The 26,705-nt window shown below is 43.4% G+C and overlaps 1 protein-coding gene across 5 annotated transcripts in view; it reads left to right on the top strand.

Annotated features, from left to right (window-relative positions):
* IQSEC1 (IQ motif and Sec7 domain 1) overlaps window positions 1-22,375 on the top strand; it is a 998,050-nt gene extending 975,675 nt beyond the window's left edge. For 3 of the 5 annotated variants that reach the window (XM_030208312.1, XM_030208313.1, XM_030208314.1), the window contains 3 exons: window positions 1,370-1,546; window positions 18,845-18,894; window positions 21,462-22,375. In XM_030208312.1, coding sequence (XP_030064172.1) covers window positions 1,370-1,546; window positions 18,845-18,894; window positions 21,462-22,040 — 806 coding nt within the window. In that variant the 3' untranslated portion in view covers window positions 22,041-22,375. Of the gene's footprint in view, window positions 1-1,369; window positions 1,547-4,612; window positions 4,693-18,844; window positions 18,895-21,461 lie in introns of all 5 variants that reach the window. The other 2 variants (XM_030208315.1, XM_030208316.1) reach the window with 2 other exon arrangements.
* The last annotated feature ends 4,330 nt before the right edge of the window (window positions 22,376-26,705 follow it).

The following is a 26,705-nucleotide window of genomic DNA, read 5'->3' on the forward strand; positions in this document are numbered from 1 at the left end:
CCAGATATAATTAAGAAATCTTTACCTTCATATTTCATTTACCATCATTTTCCAGTAAAAAATCATAACGGGGAGCTCACAAAGATGACCATGTTGCGCTTCTTAATTTTTTTTTTCATGTCATGTTGATGCATCACGTTCCCCTCTGCTTGACTATTTTGAGGCTATTCATCTATTAGAGCAGGAGCACACTGACCATTCATGCAACCGGGCAGTGCCCGAGGGCCCAGAGTCTCTAGGGGGCCCAGAGGCTTTGCCAGGTTGCCCGCCACCACTGCAGCACATTTCAGCCCTCCATGGTCCTACCTTGAAGAACCTGGTGGTCCTGTGGCCTCTGCAGGGGCAGGAAAAAAACTCACTCTTTCCTTCCCTCTGCCACTACTCTGCATGGTGGTGCCAGTGCCACCGTGTTTTAACAATGGCTGCCGAGACTTCCACGACCTGTGTGACTACTGTGGTAAGTCTCGGCAGCCATTTTGAAAAACATGGCAGTGCCACCGCCATGGAGAGTGGCAGCAGTGTGCATGAAAGAGTGGGATTCTTTCCTGCCCCTAAAGAAGCCACTAGACCACCAGGCCCATCAAGGTAGGATTGGGGAGGGTGGCAGCAGTGTGTGAGGAGGGTGGCAGTGCAGCGGTAGGGCAGCAGGCAGTGGCTAGGGGCCCCAATGACCTTTACTGCCCAGGGGCCCTGACCACTGTCAGTCCATCCCTATATCAGAGAATTGAGATTATAAAGAAAAGTACAAAGGAAGCCATGCTGGCCCCTCACCCACCTTCTACATCATGTGGACAGAGGGCAAAAAAAAGGAGGTTGGGGAATAATGGTACTACTGAAGGAGACCATCATTGCCATCACTGAAGCTGGAGGAGGGGAAGCAATAATTTTAGTTTTTACCTAGGGTGCCAGTTAGCCTGAAGCTGGTCTTGTCAAGAGGAATAAGAAGTTGGCAACCTCTGGGAGCACGTTTTACTAATGCTGTTGCAGCCTGAAGAGAGTTGGACAGTGGTTCACCGAATAGAGCCTGTCTGGATAGCCCTTATGTTCTTTGTTGAAAATACACTCTTCTAGCTGTTTAAGTAGGCCTAACTATTGATTTTCACTTTCTGACTCTGGTAGATGTTGAGAAGAATTAAATTTGAAGAGAATAATATGGTGTTCTTAACCTCTAACTCAAGTGTAAAAGCAATGGAATTTAGGTGCATAAAAGTGGCTGAGAAAGTGAATTGACTACAACTCAGCTAGCCCCCTCAATGCCTGACTGATTATCAGGGGGTGGTGAAGGCACCAGCCATTGGTTTTTCATTGGCCAGGTTGCTTCCACCAAGTTCAGTCACGTTGACTTGTCTCTTTATTCTGCTTGCTTCAGCGGAGTTAGAAAAGCAGAAGGGAGTGGTGCGGCCTAGCATGTTGCAGTGCTCAAGCCTGAAGAAAGATTCGGGCAACGGTGCGCTGAGCAGAGCCTGCCTGGATGACAGCTATGCCACAGGGGAGGGGCTGAAACGGAGCGCATTGAGCAGTTCCCTCCGAGACCTCTCTGAAGCAGGTGAGGCCCGCTTTTACCCCCTCTTTCTCACACAAGTAAGAATGTTATCGGTACACATCAGATAGCCCTTTCGTGATTTATTTGTCATAATTTTCTCAAATGGTATTCTAGAATGTTTGCTTTGGCATATGTAGAGAGATTATTTCTTTCATTTATAGTTCGCACAGTTTTCTTTAACAATCTGTTTGAAAACGTAGCTTACTCTATATACAAAGAAGACAGTAAAAAGCGTAAGTGATAATGTTAAAATGCCGACAACAAAAATGAGTAGATTTAGATCAAGGAAAGCCCAGGTCCATTCAGTGTTCCCTCTAAGGACTGAGTTGACATGAGCAAAAACTTTCCATTACATTACCTTGTGAGCACTTCTTCCAGATACATCCACAGACATGCAGAAACAAACATATGCATAAACACTCACAGGGAGGTTGGACAGATTTCCATGAGCCATAGACTGCATGCTTTCCCTATTTATTTGCCTGTAGTTTATAGCTACTCTGAATAAATAACCGTGAACTAAAACTAGAAATAAAAATTAAATTGAGCCCCCAAGAAGCCAGACTGCATAAAGTGCAACACCACAGACAAAGAAACTGTGATGCATGTCCTCCTGTACTGTGCAAAATATAAAGATAGCAGGTGTTATTTCAAAAACTGACATTCACCATATTACAAACTAACAAATAAAATAAAAAATTGAAAACATGATACCATGTTATTGGACTAAATACATTTTTCAATTAGTATTCAAAGGCCAAAACCTCCTTCCTCAGGTCAGAACGGTATACAGCTGTTATGATACCTGTCCTGACCTGAGGAAGGAGGTTTTGGTCTCTGAAAGTTAGTCAACGAGGTATTAAAATTAGTCCAATAAAAAGATAATCACCATATTTCCATTTTCTATTTTTATTTATTAATGTTTATTAATACAGCTACCAAACACTACTCTCTTTATCTTAAATTAAAAATTACATTCTTTTTTCTACCTTTGTGGTCTAGCCATTTGTTTTGGTTTTTTTTCAATTGTATTAGTCCCAGTCTTTGGTTTCTGCTTTCCTCCTCTTAACTCTCCTTGCCAGGATTTCCTGTCTGTTTGCCATTTTTCTCTCCTCCTTTTCCTTTCAGGTTTCTTCAGTTTATTTTCTGCCTCTTTCCAGATTTAATTCTCCAGCCCTCAAATTCCCTCTTTTTACTATGTCAACCTACAGTTTGCCACCTCTTTCCCTCACTCCAGCTCTCCTATTTCACTTCCTCTTATTCCCCCAGTATCTCACCAACTCTATCCTCTTTTCCCCCATCCAACATCTGCCCTCTTTCTTCCCCCCTAATCCAGCATCTGCCCTCTCTTTTCCCTATTCCATCAGCATCTGCCTTTTTTTTTTATCCCCCCCACCTTCCATGTAGCATGTGCTCTCTTTCCCTGCTTCCTTCCATCCAGCATCTGCCTCCTTCTCTTCCTCCTTCAATTCAGTATCTGTCCCATCTTCCCTCTTCCATCCAGCATGTGCCCTCTTCACTTAACTCTCCATTGCCCCTGGTAAAAAAAAAAAAAACGTTCTGAGTCCACTAGGGACAGAAAAATTACCTGTATATTTATAATATGTAAATCACTTTGATTGTAACACAGAAAGGTGGTATATCAAATGCTTTCCCCATTTCTTTCTTCCATCCAGCATTTGCCCCTCTCTCTTACCACTTCCATCTAGTATCTACCCCTTTCTCTCATCCCCACTTCAATCCAATGTTTGTCCCTCCCACTTCTATCCAATATCTACCCTTCTCTCTCCCATCCAACATTTGCTTTCTTTCTCTCCTCCCCACTTCCATCCAGTATCTATCCCTCTCTACTCCCCCAATTCCATCCAGCATCTGTCCCTCTCTCTCTCCTCCCCACTTCCATCTAGTGTCTGCCCCTCTCTCTTGCCACTTTCATCCAGCATCTGCCCCTCTCCCCCCCATTTCCATCCAATGTCTACCCCCTCTCTACCATCCAGCATTTGCATGCTCTCTCTCTGCTTCCCATTTCCATCCAGCTTATGCCCTTTTCGCTTCTCCCACTTCCATCCAGCATCAGCTCCTCTCTCACATCCCCACTTCAATCCAGCATCTGCCCCCTCCTCTCCCCACTTTCATCCAGCATGTCATCTACCTATCTTCATCCAGCATCTGCCCCTGACACCTCTACCACTGCTGCTGCTTTCCTGAACCAGCAACGGCAAAACAAAATACAGCCACCGCGGGATCACCCTGTACATACTCGCAACTGCTGGATCTGTCCCAGAACAAGAAGTGACATCAGAGGGGGTTGACTGGCAGCCACGGGTATGTTCAAGGAGGTTCTGTGATGGCTGTATTTTGGTTTACCAAGGGGTGCACAGCCTCACAGCTTAGAGGGAACAGTGGATCCATATAACAACTTCTTCCTGTATAGGTTGTGCTTGATTTTAACCATGCTTGACATTTGATGAATGAAATGGAATGAAGCCCCACCAAATTCATAATTTCATAGCAGCAGAAGACCAAAACACTATGCAACTGATATTATCTTCTCATTGTATCCTTTGCCCTATAGATCTTATCACTTGATGAAGCTGCTGTTTGGTAAAATACTGTTGTCAGAGTAACAGGTAAAAGCCCTGTTTTCACAGCAGTAGCATTGCCAAGTCTCATTATTGTTTCGGCTAAGTCCAAACTTGGTCAAATTAAATGATTTATGTAAAAAGAAAATAGCAATGGAAAAAATGGTGCATAATTTTCCACCGTAGCTGAAACCCAGATATTGTCGTCTAGATTTAAAGTTGCATTACATCAACTGGTGCTTGGGGAAAATAACAGTATTTCTTATTTATAGAAAACTTATCTGCAAAATAGCCTGTTCTAACTTGCTGATATTTAACTCCTTGTGCACCAGGCTGAACTATACCCCCCATGAGAAGTGGCAATTGGATGCGAAACTGTTAATAGACTATATTTTTATACTAATGTTTATAACAACTTACCATTCAGGTGTTTAACTACAACCTATTTTATGCAATGTGTATTTTACAGTATCTTTAATATTAACAGATGACCCTTCCTTATACTATGGCAGAGGAAGTCTTAGCTGTGCCACAATAAGAGATTACACTAGTAAATTGAATATGAAGGTATATAAATAACTGTTATTTTCTTGATTGTGTGCACATTCTGTGTAGGCCATCCTAATTCAGTTCCCATCTGTCTCATTACAAAGTGCTTAACCCTCACCATTAGAAAAAACAGCTTAAAAGAGATCTCCCTTCCCCTGCTGTGCATTTCCAAAGCCAGTATCTGTCAGTTCTTACATTAGAATTAAAAATATAATTCTACCTTACTACAGTCCCTGCTTTTAATGCTCATTTTTTTACAATGAGTGATCTGAATTTCCATTAAAGGCTTTTGAATATATGGATCTGAAGTTTCAAAGCCACTTCACAGCCTTCTTAATTAACCATTTTCATCCCATAGGAGATTTCCATTACAATTTATTAAGCATTTTCATGTACCTAGCTTGTTCTAAAGGGCTGTATATGTTGTAAATAATATGAGTTCCTCTGAACCATGATAACATTCCATATTTCAACAATATGTGCAGTACAATATGATTGGCATGCTCATTCCTACAAAAAGAGAATAAAAAAATCATTAACAGTCGAGAATGTTTATCAATGAATTTGGTAAACCCAACTAAACTTAATTTTAATACTGGCTAACCACTGACAAATATGGGAAGCTTCTGTTTTGTCTTGTTGTGCAGTGCAATTAGGGGCCCTTTTACAATGCCGCAGTAGAGCTTACTGCAGCGTTGTCGTACGCCAAATCGGGACTACCGCAGGAGCCCGGTGGTAGTTCCCAGCACGTGCCATGTCCAGCGTAACAAAAATATTTTGTATTTTTGTACCTCTGGGTTAGTGTGGGAGCCTTTACCGTCACCTAAATATGGGGTGATACATTCTCCCCCTGGAAATGGCAGCTCACCAATCTCTTTGATTAGCACAGGGCCATTTCTTGTTTTTTTTTTTTTTACCCATAACCAACCTTCTACCCTCTGTAGTAAAAGGGGGCTTCAGCCTGCGGAAAATCCGTGTACCGATGCCACCGCAGGCCCCGTTTTACTCCAGCTCGGTACCCTTAATGTGGGAAATATTACATTTGCTGTTAGACAGTACAGAGAAGAGAGTTTGTAGATATCAACTGATGTATCTGGAGTCACTGCAACAAGTTTGAGCCACCTCAGTGAAATTCTGGTTTTCACTAAGTGATCATAGCACTTATTCCTTAATGAAGTAAGTTGTGTTGTGGGTATAGACGGAGGAACTTCAGCGTACACATTCAAAAATTGTAGGGTCCAATATTTTAAATGGTTTACTCCTGCCTGTTAAATTGTGCTGACTCAGTGGTCCCAGGATTTTCAGTGGCATGTAACCGGAGAGCGCCGCTGAAAATCTAACACGACTGCTATGGCACTGTCTAGTGTCAGGCCGGTCCAGGGGCAGTCTAGATGGAGCTTGGATTTACTTGGTTACTGTCAGTTTTCAGTCCACTAACCAGAAGTTGCCCGGATAAAGTTAGCACAGCGAAAAGGCTGTCCTAACTTTATCCGGGCAGTTGTTCAGTTCTGGTCTGAACACTGGCGAGCACCCAGATAGAGTGGCATAGCTAGGTGGGGTACTAGGGGACAGACTGCTCCCCCAAATGGACTTCGGACAGCACCGGTACCTATTTTTCAGATGGTCTGTCGTGCCTCTCTGTACCCCCTGGCATCACAACCTGGCTATGCTTCTGCCCAGATAAGTTCTGGCAGCCATGCATGACCCGGATATTCCAAGTCGTGCCCTGATTAGGCCTGGTGTTGACTCTGCCCACAATGGCCAATGGTGTAAGAATCGCGGATTGCAACAGGCTGAATATTGGGTCCATAATTTTTATGGTGATTGATCATGGCACTTAAGTCACAATAGGTATTTGAATTGTTAGGGGCAGGAGCTTGTTTCTTGAAGCTGTCATGTTTCATGGTAACAGGAAGACCAGTTTGGTTCGCCATCCACGTTTTCAAGGACCTCAAAACAGGTCTGATTTGAAGGACATTCACAATGAATATTCTTGTGATACGTTAGCATATTTGGTCTAAAATCCAATTTAACCTGCATATTTTGACTGCGTTCTGAAAATTGGACCTGTTTAAGGACTTCAGGAGCCACAAAGGCAGACTCCCATATCACTGAGTGGAAAGAATATCCTTGTCATTTAGCACAATCTCTGTTAATCAAGCTTAGCAACATGAACTTCTCTGAAGGAGCTGATTAACAAGGCCTGAAAATGAGAATATGCAAATTAGAATTAGTGTTAAATAAAAATATTTAATTGTGATCCTTGAAGACTGCAAACTGGTTGGGTATCCAGGATATCCCTAACAAATATGCATTACTACTCAATCAAAGGTTAAAAAACTTCTTCACTTGATCAATTATTACTTAACTTCAAATTTCTAATGACCTTTATAAATCACCAATATTTTTTATAGTCGAGAACACTCTGCTGTGATGCAGATGAGTCGAATTGTTCACAAGATTTAATCTGTTCATGTTTCTAAAGCAGGAATAAATGAAATGTAATAGATTGTTCATGTGTTGATAATTGTATAAAAAATATTGGTGATTTATAAAGGTCATTAGAAATTTGAAGGTAACAAATATGCATGAGGCAGATTTGCAAGTATACTGGATTAACTACAGGAAAAATATTTATCTTGTGCATATTTATCTTAGGGCAGTGGTTCTCAAAACCCGTCCTGAGGAATCCATCCAGTCTTATTTTGAGAATAACCACAATTAATATGAAGACAATAGTTGATCTGAAAACACATACATTAGCAGTACGGCACCAGTCAATTTGTTTCAGCAAGACCCAATGTGACTATATTTCAGCTTGGGCCTGCATCAGGCTCATGTAATATTTCTAAAATAGAAATAAAAATTATGAATGAATTTACTGAACAAAACCGGACATAATTATATACAAGTAACCATCTGCACCTTTGTTAAAAATCTATACAAGCTAAGGGGCCCTTTTACAAAGCGGTGGTAGAGCTTCTTCGCAGGCAGCATATGCACAAATCAGCATTACTGCGGGGCATCCTGCGGTATTTTTGAGATCAGCACGCGCCATTTCCCATACTAGAAAATAAAACTTATTTTATTAGGGCAGGGAGTAGGCATTCCTGGTGGTAATCGGGCATCACAGGCACATTGCCATGCACTGCCCAATTCCTGCACAAGTTACTGCCTACTAAATAGGAGACACTAAGGGCTAAGGCAGTAATGGGCACGCACCAGGGGTGTAGCCAAACTTTGGTGGGAGGGGTCCAGAGCCCAAGGTAAGGGGGCACATTTTACCCCCCCCCCCCCCAGTGCCGCCGGCCCCCCTGCCATTTTTGACCCCCCACCGCCACCACCACCACCTTTGACCCTTTCGCGTCAACCCTTTCGATCACACCGCCACTGCCAACCCTCCCCCGCCATTGCCGGGTACCTTTGCTGGCAGGGGTCCCCAACCCCCGCTAGCCGAAGTCCTCTTCACCGGTGCGGCCGCGTTGCTGATCTGCAAGCAAGGCTTCTGTTTCTGTGAGTCTGACATCCTGCACGTACGTACGTCAGACTCACAGAAATAGAAGCCTTGCTTGCAGATCAGCAACGCGGCCACACCAGAGAAGAGGACTTCGGCTGGCAGGGGTTGGGGACCCCCGCCAGCAAAGGTACCCAACAGCGGCAGCGGGGGAGGGTTGGCGGCGGGAGGGGGGGTCAAGAGGGTTGGCGGCGGGGGGGGCAGGGCCAAATCTATGGGGGCCCATGCCCCCGTGGCCCTACATAGCTATGCCCCTGGCACGTACTAATTTGAAAATTAGAGTGTGGCCATTCACGGAAGAAATAGAATGTCGGCCATTTTAGAGCCACACTAAAAAGTGGCTGGATTGTGCGGGAACCCACGTGCTAAAACCACTTCTGGCCACTTTTTATCATGGCTTAGTAAAATGACCCCCTAAATCTTTAAAATTAAACAAATATGAATTTTAAAAAGTTGACAACTCTAATAAACATATAAAATAAATTATAAAAATCATATTCTTCTCATAAGTGATCCAATTATCAATTATCGCAAATTCAAATATGAACTAAATTAAGATTTGTACATATCAGGATGTTGGTGCAGTATGATTTCTTTTAGATATGTTTGGTTTTGTTCACAAATTCATTCATGTTTTCATATGTATTTTAGAAATATTATATGCCCCTGATGCAGGTGCAAGCTGAAACTTGTCCATATCAGGTCGTGTTTCAATAAATTGGCTGGTCTCGTACTGCTACTGTGTGTGTTTTCTGTCCGACAACTGTCTTCATATCTTTGTTTGATGGACATCGCCTCTTTCTGTGTCTGTAGCTACAATCAATATACACGAGATAAATGTGCAAGCAATGGAGGCAGTGCATGAAAATCTATGTCATGAATATTCAGACCTAAATCTATCTCATGAATATTCAGACCCAACTGGATGAGGGTCTGTAAGGAGAGGTTTGGGAACCATTGCCTTTAGGCAGTGCTCTCAAGCTATCTCCTAGAGGCACACCATCCAGTCAAGTTTTCAGAATTGCAATCATAAAGATACATGAGACAGATTAGCATGCCATAGAGACACTGCATACAAATCTATTTCATGCATATTCCCTGTGGGTATCCTTAAAATATGATTGGCTTAGTGTTCCTCCAGGACTGGATTGAGGAGCATTGCACTTAGGGGGGTCCATTAAAGGATTGTTTTCAACAAAATATATGATTAACGGTGTTACCCCTTGTTTTGAAGGCCCCTGGTACTTTTTGTTTTGTTGTTTGTTTTTTCAGGAGCCACTTCTGGCCGGTTAAATTGCTTTGAATGAATATCGAACCCTAAAGAAAAGGAAAGACTCCAGATTCAGTGACGCAGACGTGTAATTCATTTTTAAAGGACGCCTGCTTTTATTTCAACAGTTTGGGCTTGGTTTACTAAGTTTTTTTACTAGTATACAGGGAATGGGAGAAAAGCCTTAGTAAATCAGGCCCTTTGCTGGAAAACTGTTCAATAAGATAAATATAGCAGCTACCCCAATATGAGCAAAAATATTACAGACCTTGTAAGTAAGGAATAAAGGTAGATTAGGGCTTTCTAAACCTGTCCTGATGTCCCACAGTCAAATTAGGATTTTAGAATTCCACAATGATTAGGCACAAGGTCATCAGATTCCTATAAACCTGATTGGCAGTGGGATCCCCAGGATAAGGTTTGGAAGCCTTGAGGTAGACATTGCATATGACACAAAACATTTTGTTTGTGTTCTATCAGTCATCCATCCCCACGGTAATTCTCACCCAGCTTGGACACCCTGACTCAGCATGATTAGATTGAAATTCGCTTTTTGTTCCATGATAGTTCTCTTTCTTCTCTGTATAGTTTTGTCCTTTTTACATTTTTAATCCCTCCTTCCTCCCTACCCCATGCCTTTGGTCATTAACGTAGTTTGACTGTCTCATTTGGAGGGTCAAAGGGTGGGATGTGGCACATTAACATATTCATTTGCATACATGTATCTCATATGTGTTCATTATAGTTATTTTAAAAAAAAGACAAAAACAAATGAATAGGAAGTCGCTATATCAAAACAGTGAAGATATATAAATAATTTTTTAAACCAAAAATTAGCCAACAATGGGAAATTTCTCTCATTATGCCCCCTCTCACATTCATATGAATTAGCAAGGGGAGAACACACATTCCCTGTCCCCCTTCCCTAGATCTAACACCACCACCTTGACCTTTTCTCCTTCTCCAAAGCCGAGCTCTTTCTTCTTTCTTACCCAGCACTTCTCTGCTCCCCCCCCCCCAATGTGAACCTTAGAAATACACAGGCTCTAGATATGGAAATGCAGTATTGGGGGGGGGGGGCAAAATGACTAACAGTGATAGAAAGTAGTTTCATATCTTCCAGAGTAATGTCTTCAAATGGGTTAGTTCTATGTTTTCCAGACTCTCTCACCTCATACTAAATAGGGGACCACAAAAAACAAGCAGACAGAAACTGAAATGGAGAACCCCTACCTCTCTGCCAAAGAAACCCAGGCTCAGATATGCAGCACAATTCTGGTAAAAGAAACAGAAATCCATTTTCTCCTGTTCTCTGCTAAAATACAAACATTGATAAGATGCACATTCATCAAAATGGACACACTCCAATCATTAAAAAAGAATGAAATAAAAAATATATTTATCCACCTGTGTTGTCTGGGCACTTTTCTAATTGGGTTGGTCCCAATCTGTTCTACTTTTTGTCTTCTCCTAAATTCTTGTCCAGGTCTGCCTTTCCATTTCTTCTCTCTCTTTTTGACCGTCTTTCCTTCCTTCTCTATATCTGTCTGGCATTAATTATTTTCTCTTAATAATTATTTATTTGTTTATTTTAGGATTTATTTACCACTTTTTTGAAGGAATTCACTCAAGGTGGTGTACAGTAAGAATAAATCAAACAAGCAATAGACAATTACAGCAGTACAAATATTCAAATAACAAATCGAAAGGGGTGCCCAAGTTTTCCTGAGGACGTCTTTGCAGGACGTCCCAGCGAAGGGGCGGGGAAACCCATATTATCGAAACAAGATGGGTGTCCATCTTTCGTTTCGATAATACGGTCGGGGACGCCCAAATCTTGAAATTTAGGTCGTCCCTAGAGATGGTCGTCCTTAGGTCATTTCTGATTTTCGGCGATAATGAAAACTGAGGACGCCCATCTCAGAAACAACCAAATGCAAGCCCTTTAGTCGTGGGAGGAGCCAGCATTCGTAGTGCACTGGTCCCCCTGACATGCCAGGACACCAGCCGGGCACCCTAGGGGGCACTGCAGTGGACTTCAGAAAAAGCTCCCAGGTACATAGCACACAAGGTAAGGGAGCTATGTACCTGGGAGCTTTTTCTGAAGTCCACTGCAAACCCACAACTGTACATCACTACCATAGCCTTTATGGGTGAAGGGGGGGCACCTAGATGTGGGTATAGTGGGTTTTGAAGGGCTCACATTTACCACCACAAGTGTAACAGGTAGGGAAGGGAAAAGGAAATGGGACTTGATATACCGCCTTTCTGAGGTTTTTTTGCAACTACATTCAAAGCGGTTTACATATATTCAGGTACTTATTTTGTACCAAGGGCAATGGAGGGTAAAGTGACTTGCCCAGAGTCACAAGGAGTTGCAGTGGGAATCGAACTCAGTTCCCCAGGATCAAAGTCCACTGCACTAACCACTAGGCTATTCCGAGGGGGGGGATGGGCCTGGGTCCGCCTACCTGAAGTGCACTACACCCACTAAAACTGCTCCAGGGACCTGCATACTGCTGTCATGGAGCTGGGTATAATATTTGAGGCTCGCAAAAACTATTTTTAAATTTTTTTTGAGGGTGGGAGGGGGTTAGTGACCACTGGGGGAGTAAGGGGAGGTCATCCCCGATTCGCTCCGGTGGTCATCTGGTCAGTTGGGGCACCTTTTTGAGGCTTGGTCGTGAGAAAAAAAGACCAGGTAAAGTCGTCCAAGTGTTCGTCAGGGATGCCCTTTTTTTCCCATTATGGGTCGAGGACGCCCATGTGTTAGGCACGGCCAAGTCCCGCCTTCACTACACCTCCAACACGCCCCTGGGAACTTTGGTTGTCCCCGAGACGGAAAGCAGTTGGGGGCACTTAAAATCTGCTTTCCATTATACCGATTTGGGCGACCCTGTGAGAAGGACACCTTGCGATTTGTGTCGAAAAATGAGCATCCTTCTCTTTCAAAAATAAGCCTGAAAGTATGCAATCGTACACTACTTACAATGTCAACACAATACGTAATAAAATGTTTTAATAGACATCATAGGGTATAAGCAAAGATGGAATATATAGACAGGTAAAAGAGTAAGAGGAGTTAGAAAATAAAGGGACTAATTTAAAGAAAGTTGCACATGAGGTCAGAGACGTGATTAAATATTATCTGAGCTAGGATAGGAGTGGATGAACATGTCCTGCTGCAGTATGTGCAGCCCGTGTCACTCCTTGTGTGTATGTGTGTGAGACTAACAAGTTAGTTACTTCTTCCATTAAAGGTCTGGTTCAAGAGTCAAGCTTTCACCTGCTTCCTAAAGTAGAGATAGTCTTGTGTTAAGCGGAGCCTTTCAGGGAGTGCATTCCAGTTTGTGGGGGCTACTCTGAAGAAGGCTCGCTTGCGGGTATCACATTGTGTAATATCTTTTGGAAAGGGTGTGTTTCTTTTCTCTTCTCTGCCTCTATATATCCACCTATGTATGATATTTACCCCTCAATCTCCCTATCACCCTCTAGTTTCCATTTCACCTCTCATCTACCTACCAGCTTTTTCCATCTCCCTCTCATCCCCTCTCAATCTCATTGCCCCCTCTGTCTTTTTCCCAAGTTTCCTATTCTCCTCCTCAGTCCCCCAGTTCCATCTTTTCTACTCATCTGCTCTCTACTGCCTCTCATCCCCTCACCAGCCCCAGCTCCAAACCAATCCCTATATATCCTTCTTTCTTTTGCTTCAAGGCCATTCTTCTATTGTCTCTTTCACCATCTTTTTAGCCCTATTTCCACCCTCACCCTTGGGAGACCCATCTCCTTCCTCTCATATCCTTCTCTAGTATCCCCATCCCTTTTCAATGTCTCTCATCCTCTCTCTATTCTTCAAGGTGATTCACACTACATCCCAACCCATTAACATACCCCCACCAATTGCCAAGTACTCACTATCTGCTTGAAATTCTATTTAATGTCTCCCATGCATAATTCCCTGCTCTGCTCCCCAACACTATCCCATTTAATCACCAAGTCCCAGTCATCTCCTGCTCTGTTCCCCTTCTCCCATCCCTAATCTCATCCATACTCTGTACCTCTTCTTTCCCCCTAGTCCCATCCATCTTCTGTGCTGTTCCCCTTCTCCTCCCCATCCCATTCATCTTCTGCTCTGTTCCTCTTCTCTCCCTGGTCCCATCCCATTTATTCCCTTCTCCCCCACCCTCCATGTCCCATCCATCTTCTGTTCTTTCCAGGGTGTCCTGCCTATTTGATGTTTCTTCTCTCTCCATGTCCACCGTCATTCTGTGTTCCTATCTGCCTTGTACTGCACTGCACCTCACTTCCCTTTCTGTTGCACCCCACCCTGGGGCCAGCATTTCTCCATCTCTCTCTTCTGCACCCCTCCCAATGGTATAGTCTCAGTCTCTCTCTCTCTCTCTCTCTCTCTCTCTCTTTCTCTCCCTCCCCCCCTCTGCTTCCTTCCCTCAAGGTCCAGATATCTCTCCCCCTCTGCCTTCTTCTGCATGGGTCCAGCACCGGCATCTCATCTTCCCCCCCCCCCCCCCCTCCCGCATGGGTTGGTCACCTCTTCATCGCCCCTACGTTGGTACAGCACCTCTTCATCATCCCCACTGGCCTGCCAGTATGCAAATACAGATGGTGGGTTGCTGGCACAGGCAGGGCCGCTTTAACCACCTATGGGGCCCTGGGCAAACTTCTATAGCTGGCCTCCCGCCCACCCTCTGTGGTTCAATAGCACAGCTTCCTTAGGCCCCTGCCAGCCTAGCCACATAAAGGTGCAGAGGCGCTGTCTATGCCATACTGCCAGTAGCTCAGCTGGTTCTGCAGCTCAAAAACAGAAAGTCCACATCAGAAGAAGCAGGACCAGCAGAGCTATCAGCTCTGCAGCCTAGACAGAAGCTTCACATCTTTATACTACATTTGTTTCCTGGAAATAGTGGGGCAGGCAGGTGGGGGTAGGGTAAGTATGCTGCTGAATCTGAAGAAGGGAGGGGAGGGAAGATGCTGGGATAGGGTGCAGAAATGCCAAGGGTAGCCCATCCCAAAGAGTGAGATTTTTCTCCTGGTGCATTCAGGATATAAATCTGCACAGTGGTGAAGGGACTGAGGCATGAGGAAGGGCTGCTGGCTATTTTTACTGACAAGTAATGCCTTTGTGTGAACCTAAAAATGGATTTCTGTATCATGGCATGTCACATATTCCAAATTCAATTATTTCAAATACTTACCAATGCAAAACTCCATAAATATCTATGGATACAATTCAACTGTGTTTAAAGACCCTTCGAGAGGCAATATCTTATATATTAAACCTCATCAAACTAAAGCCTGCCTGTAAGACAACCAGCTCAACACATCAGATCCTGCAAAATGTTCTAAAACCCCATCTGATATTATAATAAACTAAATTTATATTAATGTTTTAATGTCATCTAAGTAAGGCCTACACACCACTGTAAAATACTGTGCAAAAACACACTCAGAACCTTACCATACCCTAAGAGCACTAACTCCCAGGACTCAAAAAGGAACAAACTTATCTATGAAAAGGCAGCACCATAAATATTACATTGGGTCCTAAAACACCAATACACCATCTATTGAGAAAATAGAACAAATCAGACTGCAACAAGATCTCTACACATACACTACATGTTAGCAGAATATCACACCTTGGTTACGAGCACAAAACATAGACCCCCAACAAATATGAAACGAGACTACAGATCAGTAACAGAGATAAAAAAGCAAAAAACTGAACTGTAAACTTCAAGAAGTCAGATTCTGCATACACAGCAAGCAAGAGAAACTGAAATTCAAGATATGATAGATGTTCATTTCCAAAAATTGATATATTCCAATGAATAAATTCAAAATAAATACCTTTTTCTACCTTTATTGTTTGAACATTTAATTTTTCCATTCACTTAGTGTCTGTCTTCCTGTCTTTGCAGAGTCTCATGTCCATTTGATGTTTCTTCTCTCTCCATGTCCACCATCCTTCTTCCCTCTACACCCCCTATGTGTCTTGTCGAGTATCTGCCCCTGTGTCCCAATCCCCTCCTCTTTTCCAGCATTCACTCCTCCATGTCCCCATCTCCCTCCCCTCTTTCCCAGCATCCACTTCCTGTGTCCCCATCTCCCTCTCCTCTTTCCAACCTCTGCCCCTTGTGTCCCCATTTCCCTCTTCTCTTTTCCATCATTCATCCCCCCATGTCCCCATTTCCCTCCTCTCTTATACAGCATCCATCCCCCATGGCCCCAACTCCCTCCCCTCTTTCTCTGAATCTGTCCGATGTCCCTATTCCCTTCCCACTTCTCCAGCATCTGCTCCTATATCCTCATTTCCCTCCCCTCGAGCATCCACCCCTGTGTCCCCATTCTCATCCTTTCTTTTCCAGCATCTGCCCCCTGTGTCCCCATTTCCCCCTTTTTTTCCAGCATCCACCCAATGCCCCCATCTACTCCCTCTTTTCCAGTATCTGCCCTCTCTACATTACCATCTTCCCCCTCTATTTCAGCATCAACCTTCTCTGGTCCCCATCCCCCCTTTCCAGCATCTGTGCCCCTTTTCCCTTTTCCAACATTGCCCCTGTGTCCCCATCTCCCCTCTTTGTATCTCCCCGTATTCAGTTTCTCCCTTCTCTCTTCCCATACTATCCTGCCCTACCCAACCTATCTCACTTGAGTGCCACGGTTTTTCCTCTCTCTTCCCGGCCTACTCGCCCCTGACTGGTCTGACATCTTCAATCATCCTTTTCCAATCTAGTTTTTTTTCTCCCCCCCCCCCCTCCCCCGTTGAGTCCTGCATCTCTTCCTCTCACCCACTCTCCGTAGCCGCAGGCCTCTGTTCCTCTCCAGCAGCGGCAATTGAGACAATTTTCCATCAGCATCAAGGACTCTTCTCAGGCTCATCCTGCCTACGTGGAAAACAGGAAGTTGCATCAAAGTAGGTGGAACGTGCCAGAGAAGAGACCCCGATGCTGGCAGAAAACTGTCTCAGTCACCACTTTTGGAGAGGTACGGGGCCTTGGGCTGTGGAGGAGAGCTGATGGAAGGGAAAGGAAGAGATGCAGTACTCACGGGGGGGGGGGGGGGGGGGGAAAGAGAGAGAGAGTTACCAATACTGAATGGGAAAGGATCCCTGGGCACAGCTCTGGTAAATACAAGCTGCCTCCAAGAGCCTTTTCTGTGCCACTCCCTGCCCACAGGAAGATGCACCAGAGAGGTGGGACACAGCACAGGAAAGGCTCTGGCGGGGCTGGCCCAAAGACAGCTTGTATTTAGCGCAGCCTGTACTGGTGACCTGTCACGCATCTTTGCATACTGGGGGAAGGGGGCTGGAGAGTTGCCGGACCCATGCAGAGAGGGGATAATGGGAAGGATACCAGACTTCCAAGGGAGAAGAACAGTTTTCTTCATTGCTCCTCCAATTGGGGCAGCTTGTATGAGGGTGGGTAATGCCCACCCTTACCCCTCCCCCCCCCTGAAAATAAAACCTATGCCCACGCCTTTGGTTTCTTTTTGTTTTATTTTTCTTACTATTTTTGGTTTGAGAGGGAGGAAGGAACCTCCTCTGATGTGACTTGAACATAGACTTGGATTTACAAATGTGTGTCTCATATTTACTCAAGTGAATTGGAGCTGGTTTTACTCAGATTGGTACAAATTTATGCAATAGCAAATTTTAAAATACTTAGAGCATGTCTTCTGACAGCTGGACTGCAAGTGCGGATCTGCAGCTATCTGTATTCATGCTAGTTATATATGATGATGAGTTGAGCTGCATATAGTTTGGGTTTATCCCAGGGGCGTATCTGAGGTTCGGCAGTAGGGGGGGCAGGGGCTAGAGTGAGGGGGCACATTATAGACCCCCCTACCGCCGTCAACCCCCCCCCCCCCCCCCCCCACCGCCGTCACCTACCCCGAGGTCCGCTTCCTCCGGCTTTTTAAAATATTGCTTCAGCTGGCGGGGGACCCCAACCCCCCGCCAGCCCAGCCGCGATCTTTAACTTTTTCATCCTCGTCGTGCAGCGCGCTGTGAAAGCTGCATGCATCTTTAGTTCCAGTTGGATGGAAGCAATATTTTAAAAAGCCGGAGGAAGCGGACCTTGGGGTAGGTGACGGCGGTAGGCGAAGGAGGGAGGGTTAACGGCGGTAGGGGGGTCCGGGGCAAAATCTGCGGGGGACCAGGCCCCTGTGGCCCCACGCAGATACGCACTTGGTTTATCCCAATCTGAGTCAGATAATCCTCTTTTCCACATTCAGATGAAGTTCAGCTTTATTCCAAACCATTTCACCAAACCCTATCTTTATCCATCTTCAGAAAAAGCCAGTTTCTGGAACCCTCCATTTCTTTTTTAAGTATGTCATTATGTTATTTTGATTTGCCTCATTCTAGAACATGCTGCATATCTGAAAAAAAAAATATGTGGCATTCAAAATTAAATGTATAATATGATTAAACTTTGATCATGAATGAAAGAAAACCAATTTCAGCCTCATCTTTTTTGAAGAGGAAGGATATTGCTTCTCTTTCCATTTTTACTGTACCTGGTGACTGAATATTAGTTTAGCATCAGATGTATCTATGTATAATCCCACAGTTCAGTGACAGTATTAGGCAGATAATCCATCACCTCTCTTTGGTCAATGAGCAAATGACCAGAAAGCTGCAAACTGTGTTGGTCTCATACCTACACTAGAAGCACTGCACAACTTTACAAGCAAAATCTGGCCATAATATTGAATGCCATGTTAATTTATTGGTGAAAATTGAGTTTAGTTCTCTTGCAGTCATCCCTAAAGAAGGACATATGAAATCCACTGAAGTTCAAACTATTATAAGAATTACCGTAAAACTTAAAATTCAGACTGCTGCATCTCCTCCTCACCCCCCCCCCCCCCCCCCTCCCCCCCCCCCCCCGTCTGACCACTGGCAGAACTTTTGTAAAGCTTTCTTAAACTTTATTATAACAAAGCATTACATGCATTCTGGTTTCCTAAACAGATTTGCTAGGTGCAGGACACCAGTCTGTCCTAGATCTGGCACATGCTGAGCCCTCTGTAAAACTCTGGCATCAGCCAATGACAAAACATAAGACTTCAGCATACTGTAAGATTGTATTATTGTCTGTTTTTGGCACTTATGTGTATTTGCCAGATGCATAAAATACTTTCTGGTGTAATAGCAAACGGAGATGAATAGCAGAAATGTAGCATCTCCAGCCCATAAATTTCTGCCTCAGTCCCCTGTCCCATTAGTAAAGAGTTCCAGATACAGTAGGCTGAGGCCTTTCAGGATTGTGCATAGAGCCTTCTTTAAGAATTCAGAGAAGGAGATATTTATCAGGCAAGTCTCGTCTCGGTCTCTAATCTGTGGTATTGCATGTCCTGGGCAGGCAAGCGTGGGCGTCGCAGCAGTGCAGGATCGCTAGACAGCAATATGGAAGTAAGTAGGAAGCAACTGATGTCTAGCTGGATGTTTGATATGCATTTTTCTAAATCTCTTTCTCTTTCACATATACCTTTTTTTCTGCTCATTTTCTTTTTCTAATATATAACCTGCCTGCCTCAGATAATTTGCATGCCTAGGCTGCTCACTTTGTACTTTTGTAGCTTTGAAAAAAAAATCATTTAAAGCTTGTGGATGTGTTCTGACTAACCTTTAGCTCTTTTACTGTAAGCATGGTTAAAAAAAATTGCAGTTTGTCCTTTTGCCAACATTTGAGCATAGTCTGTTTAATAACCTTTGTGCTCTGTGTTGAACATAAACTCTTCTTACTGTCTGATATTTAGGATATGTAGACTTTCATGCCTCACCATTCATGCTGCCTATTTTTATAGTTCAAATTGCTTAAATGTATGTGGTTGGGACACCAGGGAACTGCACAGATAGGCCATGAAAAAAGAAAAATGGATAGCAGAGATGAATTCAACGTGGATTTCATGAGATTTCATTCATCTTCAAACCATTTGCTATTCTGTTCATGTCTATAGCTTTATAGCTTGCAAAGCTCTTTCTATATGTGTTAGGGTGAACTGCAGTTTAAATATAACACGTGGAGGGGCATAATCGAAAGGGGCGCCCAAGTTTTCATGAGGACGTCCTTGCAGGACGTCCTGGCAAAGGGGCGGGGAAACCCATATTATCGAAACAAGATGGGCGTCCATCTTTCGTTCAGTAATACAGTCGGGGACGCCCAAATCTTGAAATTTAGGTCGACCTTAGAGATGATTGTCCTTAGGGATGGTCGTCCCCGATTTTCGGCGATAATGGAAACCAAGGACGCCTATCTCAGAAATGACCAAATGCAAGAAGCCCTTTGGTCTTGGGAGGAGCCAGCATTCGTAGTGCACTGGTCCCCCTCACAAGCCAGGACACCAACTGGGCACCCTAGGTGGCACTGCAGTGGACTTTACAAATTGCTCCGAGGTGCATAGCTCCATTACCTTGGGTGCTGAGCCCCCACACGCCCTCAAACCCACAACCCACAACTGTACACCACTACCATAGCCCTAAGGGGTGAAGGGGGGCACCTACATGTGGGTACAGTGGGTTTTGAAGGTTTCACATTTACCACCACGTGTAACAGGTGGGGGGGATGATCCTGGGTCCACCTGCATGAAGTGCACTGCACCCACTAAAACTGCTCCAGGGACCTGCATACTGCTGTCATGGAGCTGGGTATGACATTGAGGCTGGCATAGAGGCTGGCAAAAAATATTTAAAAAGGTTTTTTTAGGGTGGGAGGGGGTTAGTGACCACTGGGGGAGTAAGGGGAGGTCATCCTCGATTCCCTCCATGGGTTATCTGGTCAGTTCAGGCACCTTCTTGAGGCTTGGTCATAAGAAAAAATGGGCCAAGTAAAGTCGGCCAAGTGTTCGTCAGGGATGCCCTTCTTTTTTCCATTATCGGTCGAGGACGCCCATGTGTTAGGCACTCCCCAGTCCTGCCTTGGCTATGCTTCTGACACGCCCCCATGAACTTTGGTCATCCCCGCAACGGAAAGCAGTTGAGGACGCCCAAACTCAGCTTTTGATTATGCCGATTTGGGTGACCCTGGGAGAAGGACACTCATCTCCTGATTTGTGTCGAAAGATGGGCACCCTTCTCTTTCGAAAATAAGCCTGACTGTGTCTCAGTATTAGTCTATCTCTATAGCTGTCTTAGAAACCTTTCCAGAATAAACACTTGATTTAGAATCCATAAAGTAGAGCAGTGGTTCTCAACCCAATCCTCAAGACACACCCAACCAGTCAGGTTTTCAGGATACCCACAATAAATATGTATGAGATAAATTTGCATGTACTTCCTCAATTGTATGCAAATTTATCTCATGCATATTCATTGTGGATATCCTGAAACCTCAACTGGCTGGCTATGCCCCAAGGACTACATTGAGAACTCCTGGAATAGACTATGCAAAGGTAGTATGGAAGAATAAGTAACTGTAAATCAGAATCGCCCAACTTCAGTCCTCAAGGGTCCTCCGTTGAATTCATATTTTTCACTTGCATATTCATTAGGGATATTGTGAAAACCAGGCTTGTTTGTGGCCCTAAGACTGAAGTTGTATGAGTTTGGTGTAAAGGGTTAATAGAATGAGCTGCACATAAACCTGCTAGCTTGTTGACACACGTATCTAGATAGATACATAGCAATATGCATTTTTAAAAATATAGAACTTTGTTTTTCTATATTTGGTAACTGTTTCTCTCATGCAATCAGTTTTAAAAGAATTGTACCACCTACTAGTAACTGATGTTTGCCAGGTTGAGTTGTCTCTGAATAAATGAATACTATTTTATACAATTTCAGCTGTTTAGGATATTGATCCTTATAGTTCTAATTTGCCAATTTTAATTGAAGTGCTTCTGGCCTGTGCATTAGTTTCATGTAAGAAATATGGAATCAAGTCATGTGAATATTTGAGAACTTGGTGATTGACTTATGAAACTGTTCTAATGAACAGATTTACATTTTTTATTTTTATATTTCTGTTAATTTCCTTTTAGGGGTCCATAATTAGCAGCCCTCACATGCGCCGAAGAGCTACATCAACTCGGGAGTGTCCATCTCGTTCTCACCAGGCTATTCCTAATTCTTCCTCCCTTCTGGGCACCTTGTTTGGTAGCAAAAAGGGAAAATCATCTTCCCAAGTATCTGGGCCTTCCCAACAGTCCCAGCACCCTTCCGTGATGTCACATCAGCAACTCTCCCAACATCCTTCAGCCATTCATCATACAGGTCAAGCAGAAGGGCAGACACAGGCACAGGTACATGCACACCATTCACAATACTGTCATATGCAGCAAAACCCTCCACCTTACCATCACCATCATCACTATCTCCCACCACAGCATATCCAGCATCCACATCAATATCATCAACATGCATCACATTCCCAACACCCATCTTACGTGCAGCATCCTCACACCCAACATTCCCATGCAACCCTCCCACCATTGCCTCCTCCTCATTCTGGGCATTCTTCCCATTCCCAGCATGCTCAGCACCACCATGGACAGCAGCCTCCTTCTTCTACATCTACCAGCACGAAGTCGAAACACAGTGGCATTAGCACAATAGTCTAGACAATTCTTGCCTTAGATGGTGAATGCAGTTTCCAACATGTTAAGAAGGCATTTACAAAGAACACAAGGGTCAAGCCTTGGATTCATTTTTTTTTTAACCCAACAAAGGTGATTTGACTTTTTTGGGGAGCTTTAGGGCATTTCTTACGCAAGTTTTACTTACCAACCTCTTGATTAAAACCTACATGCCTACTAGTCAGTCATCAGCCTTCAATTGCCTTGAACACTGTGCTGCTTGCTGACTAAAATCTACCTGATTGTACAAAACAAATGCCAGTTTTAGGTACACTCTAAAAGGTAATCTACACAAAAATACAGTGGAAATTGGAAACTGGTTACATTCTTGCTTTTTTTCTTGATAGTAGGGATAAAATAAGTAGACCTAACATGGTTGATGAAAATAGTTAAGTAAACTTTATAAATAAGAATATATATAGAGAGGAAAAAAGTATATATATATATATATTATATATATCCTGTATATGTAATGTTCATGCCTGGAAAGAAAATTTTTCATTCCACAAAACTAGCAATATCTAGAAATGAGGAATTCCACTTACTTGATATAGAAAGAATAAGTCAGACAAATAGCAAGTGAAGATAGAACACAAAGAATGTAAATGAGAACACGAAATTCACAGAGAATTCCTGCTGGACTTGCTAAGATTATTAAGCAATTTGTTACTTCATGTGCCAATTAATCTACCAGTTAACTGTTTTATTCAAATCTTGTTTCTATAGATCTTTGCTATTTTATTAAGATTATCATACATAATCAGTATTACAGCTGCTGTGCTATGTCAGGTAAACCAACTAGTTTAAAAAAAAAAAAACCGGTAACTATAGAGTAGCAAAACAGGATGACCTATTACCTCTGGTCCTCTTCAGAGCAATGGCCAGGAAAAAAAAAAAAACAATTTCTAAGACACTTTAAAGGCTGTGAGAACTGTGAATTTTCATTATCTGTTTTTTTTTTAATGCACATATGATCTAGTTTATCATTAATAGCTACATGTATGGTGCATGCATACACTGCAAAAACATTCATCTCAAACCACAGAATTTCAGATTTCATGTTTTTCCAGTTACTAGCAGACAGTAACAAAAGTGATCTTTTTTTTTAATTATTTTCCCCAGTGTTACCTCTTTTTTTTTTTTTTTTATAAAGGTAGAACATTGATTTCAACTCACTTTTTCACATTGCTTGTTTGTATTTGTTCTGTGGCAGCCTGCTTTATTTCATGATAGGCAAATGACCTTAGACCAAGCTCATACATTTTTGCTAAATTGAGTATGCACTTCCTATTTTTTTTTTTGTTGCTGTTGTTTTATGGTATTCCGACCCACATGGGTTCATGGGATTTCTAAATATGATAGTTTAGCACACATGCAGCAGGATGTGTCTCTTCCCACAAGCTTGCTGTCTCTTATGCAGTATTCCTGCTGCTACTGTTCCCTCTAAGCTGAGCAGGAGTCCTCCAGCAGCATTATGGCCAGGGGAGGTGGTACTTCAATATTGTGTTTTCAATCACTAGGGACAGGTGGGTTCTCTGGAGTCCTGCGGGGCTTGTCTGTCCCTCTCTGTTGAAAATGTGATAGTGAAACAGCGCCCTCCACTGGCAGGACTACAGATGGAGGACTCTCTCTCAGCTTAGAGGGAACAGTACCTGCTACAGTCTGCTGTCATCGCATTGCATCCGACTGTGTGTTGTCATTTAAGCTATTTTTAATCACCAAAGTTTCACACCATACCCCATAAATCCTGCATGAAACCACATCAAGTACACACTTTAGGAGGTCTATCTGCTGTGACCGCAAACTTTCGATTCCCTGTATGTGGGAAGAGTGGAGCAGCGACACTGCATAGGCTGAAACAGTACCTTAGATCATTCCTAAACCTTCAGTCAAAAATGGAGGAAGAGGGTCAGGAAAAATCAGCTTTGTGTGAGCAAGAAAACAAGGAGGCTGCGAAAGGAGTGCTGAGACTCTGGGAACAGGAAGGGTGAAGGTTCACAATGGGACACTCTTGGTTTGCTGTGGCTTTTGTGTCTCGTCTCCTCTTTTTGCATAGCACTAATATCATAATACCAGCCAAACTGCAAACTGAGTACTTTGTTCATCTTCACAGAAACCCAATTCCACAATCTAGAGTTTAACCCCCTGCCCCCACAATCTAGAGTTTAACCCCGCCCCCATACCTCCCCTGTTTGTTCCCCACATGTGCAATATTTGCTCTTTAAACCCCTCATGTTTTGTTTTGTTTTTCTACTGTCATTAAAACCAGCCAGAGTGATGCAGCTTATCTTACGAGGGCTCTCTAAGGCTCTGTCCCTTCCAGTCTGAAGAATGTTATTCCTATAAGGGAAAGTCGGATTGTTTTGCATGCCATCTAATGTTAATAATGTCAGGCTACACTCTACATATTGTATACTTGCAAAATATCTCAGTGTTACTGTTAATATTAGTTGAAGTAAAGTGGTAACATATTCAAATATGTAGACTTTTCTTCATACCTCTGTACCAATAGTAGAGTCTAACTGTGATTTCTAAGTTGTTCCAGAAAAATATGACAGATTCTTGGGTGGAAGCAATTTCATTCTGAAACTACATTATAGGTGATCATAAATGACCCAGTCTGAAATATGTATCTCCAGTGCATACACAATTTAAACATGACAACATTTGTAAATTCCAAAAAATTAGCCCTTTCTTACTTAGTCATAGTTCTTAATGTTTACTTTGCTTTATCTAGGTGATTATAATACAGATATACCTTGCACTTCTGCACTCAATTAAGTATTTTAAGAGGTAACAAACAGAGGGATTTATCAGTCTTTGTTTTTGCAAACAATATCTCTGGGTGCATTTTTGATTGATTCATTTTTATTTAAAAATAAAATACAAAAGTCTAGCACAAAGTAAAAAAAAAAAGAAAGAAATAGCTTAAACACAGAGAAGGGAGGGAGTAATCTTTTCCAAGAAGGGACAGAAAAGAGAGAGAGTGTGTTTTGGGGGGGACATAGAGTACTTCATACCTTTATCTCTGCAGGCCGGTGTGGGGGGTAGGGGGTAGACGGCTCCTCCCAGAAGCGTAGCCAGGTTGAAGGCGCGGGATGAGTGGAGAGCAGACCACTGCCGGCGCATGTTTTAAATGCGATAGATTGCATAAAAAATTGGCGTTGGCAGAAGTCCATTTGGGGGAGCACTTGCTCCCCTAGCACCCCTAAAGCTATGCCTCTGGACCCTCCCCCGCTAGCTCCATAGAATAAACAATAGTAAAAATGGCTACCACTGGAAAATGCAGCAGCCATTTTGAGATTGGAACCAGCATAAGCAGGAGCAATTGGGAATTGCACCTGTCTTTGCTGGTTCCAATCTCAAAATGAATGCCACGATCTCCCATGGCAGCCACTTTGACTGCAGAGCCAGCAAGCACAGGAGCAACTCAGGATTGCTCCTGCCCTAAAGAGGCCACTAGACCACCAGAGCTTCAAAAGTAGGCCCAGGGAGAGCCTACTGGTGGGAGGAGAGCACCATAGAATGGTCATGAGGTCAGGGAGCCTTGGTTTCAGCCAAAAATGCACATGCATTTTCGGCTGAAACCAAAGCATAGCTGAATCCAGATTTTGTTTCAGCGCTAAAACCAAAGTTTGGTTGGCTTCTAACAGGGGGAGGGAGATACTTCATGTCCCTATCCATTTCTCTTCCAGTACGGACCAGTGTGGGTATTGGGGAGGCAGGTGGAAGGAGATTCTTCATGCCTCTATCCCTTTCTCCACCAGAAAAGGCCCCAGCCACAGTTCCACCACTCACTATCTGCCAGCACAGACCTCCCCACAGCTCCAGCACTCACACTCCTTTCCTGTAGACACTGCCATCAGGAAAACCTCAGCTAGTTTGCTGGTTCAGTCACTTCAGCTCCAAGGTGATGTTTTGTTAGGAACATGGGACCAACTTTCTGCAAAGGGCTTCAGGTTCCAGCAGTTTCAAATCCATGAAGCTGCACTATCATTTATAGGCCAGAAACAGCTTGGGATATGGGAGGCAGTGGCAGCAAATAGAGGATGTGCTGGGCTCGCTCCCTGTGTCCCTGAATCATACTGGAGGTAGCAATGATAAATGAAAGTGTTACTACTCACAGCTCCATCCCTTATGAGAACAGAGGAAGGGTACAGGCAGTGCTTTGATACCATCCTTGGGGCAAATCAGGGTGGTGATTTGCTTGATGGTGTCATTGTAAGAAAGGTTGATTTCTGGGAGCTTTTGGTTAAAACCAAAACCTCTATTTTTGTCCAAAAATGCAAAGCCCCAGAAATACCACCTTGCTTTGCTGTGACAAGCTGCACAATGGTTGTAACTTGAGTGAGAAGAGGAAACAGTTCAACCTCATGTTTTTCTTCTAGGAAGCTGCTGATCTGAATGAGCTAAACGGCCCACCACAAAAATAAGTTTTAAGACAGAGAAGCCACTTTGGGCATATTTATAAAGCATATTAAAATCATGCCTTGAAAGAATTTATATTCCACTTATTTATTTGTCTTGATGTTGAAATCTGCTTTGATTGTCTTACGGTCAGACTGACAAGTCAAAGAAAGGAAGTGAGGTGCAAAACAACAAAGAACCAGGAGTCCAAGAATAGTCTTGAAAACTTCTATTTATTTACAT

Source organism: Microcaecilia unicolor, chromosome 6, assembly GCF_901765095.1.
Source record: "Microcaecilia unicolor chromosome 6, aMicUni1.1, whole genome shotgun sequence".
Taxonomy (NCBI): domain Eukaryota; kingdom Metazoa; phylum Chordata; class Amphibia; order Gymnophiona; family Siphonopidae; genus Microcaecilia; species Microcaecilia unicolor.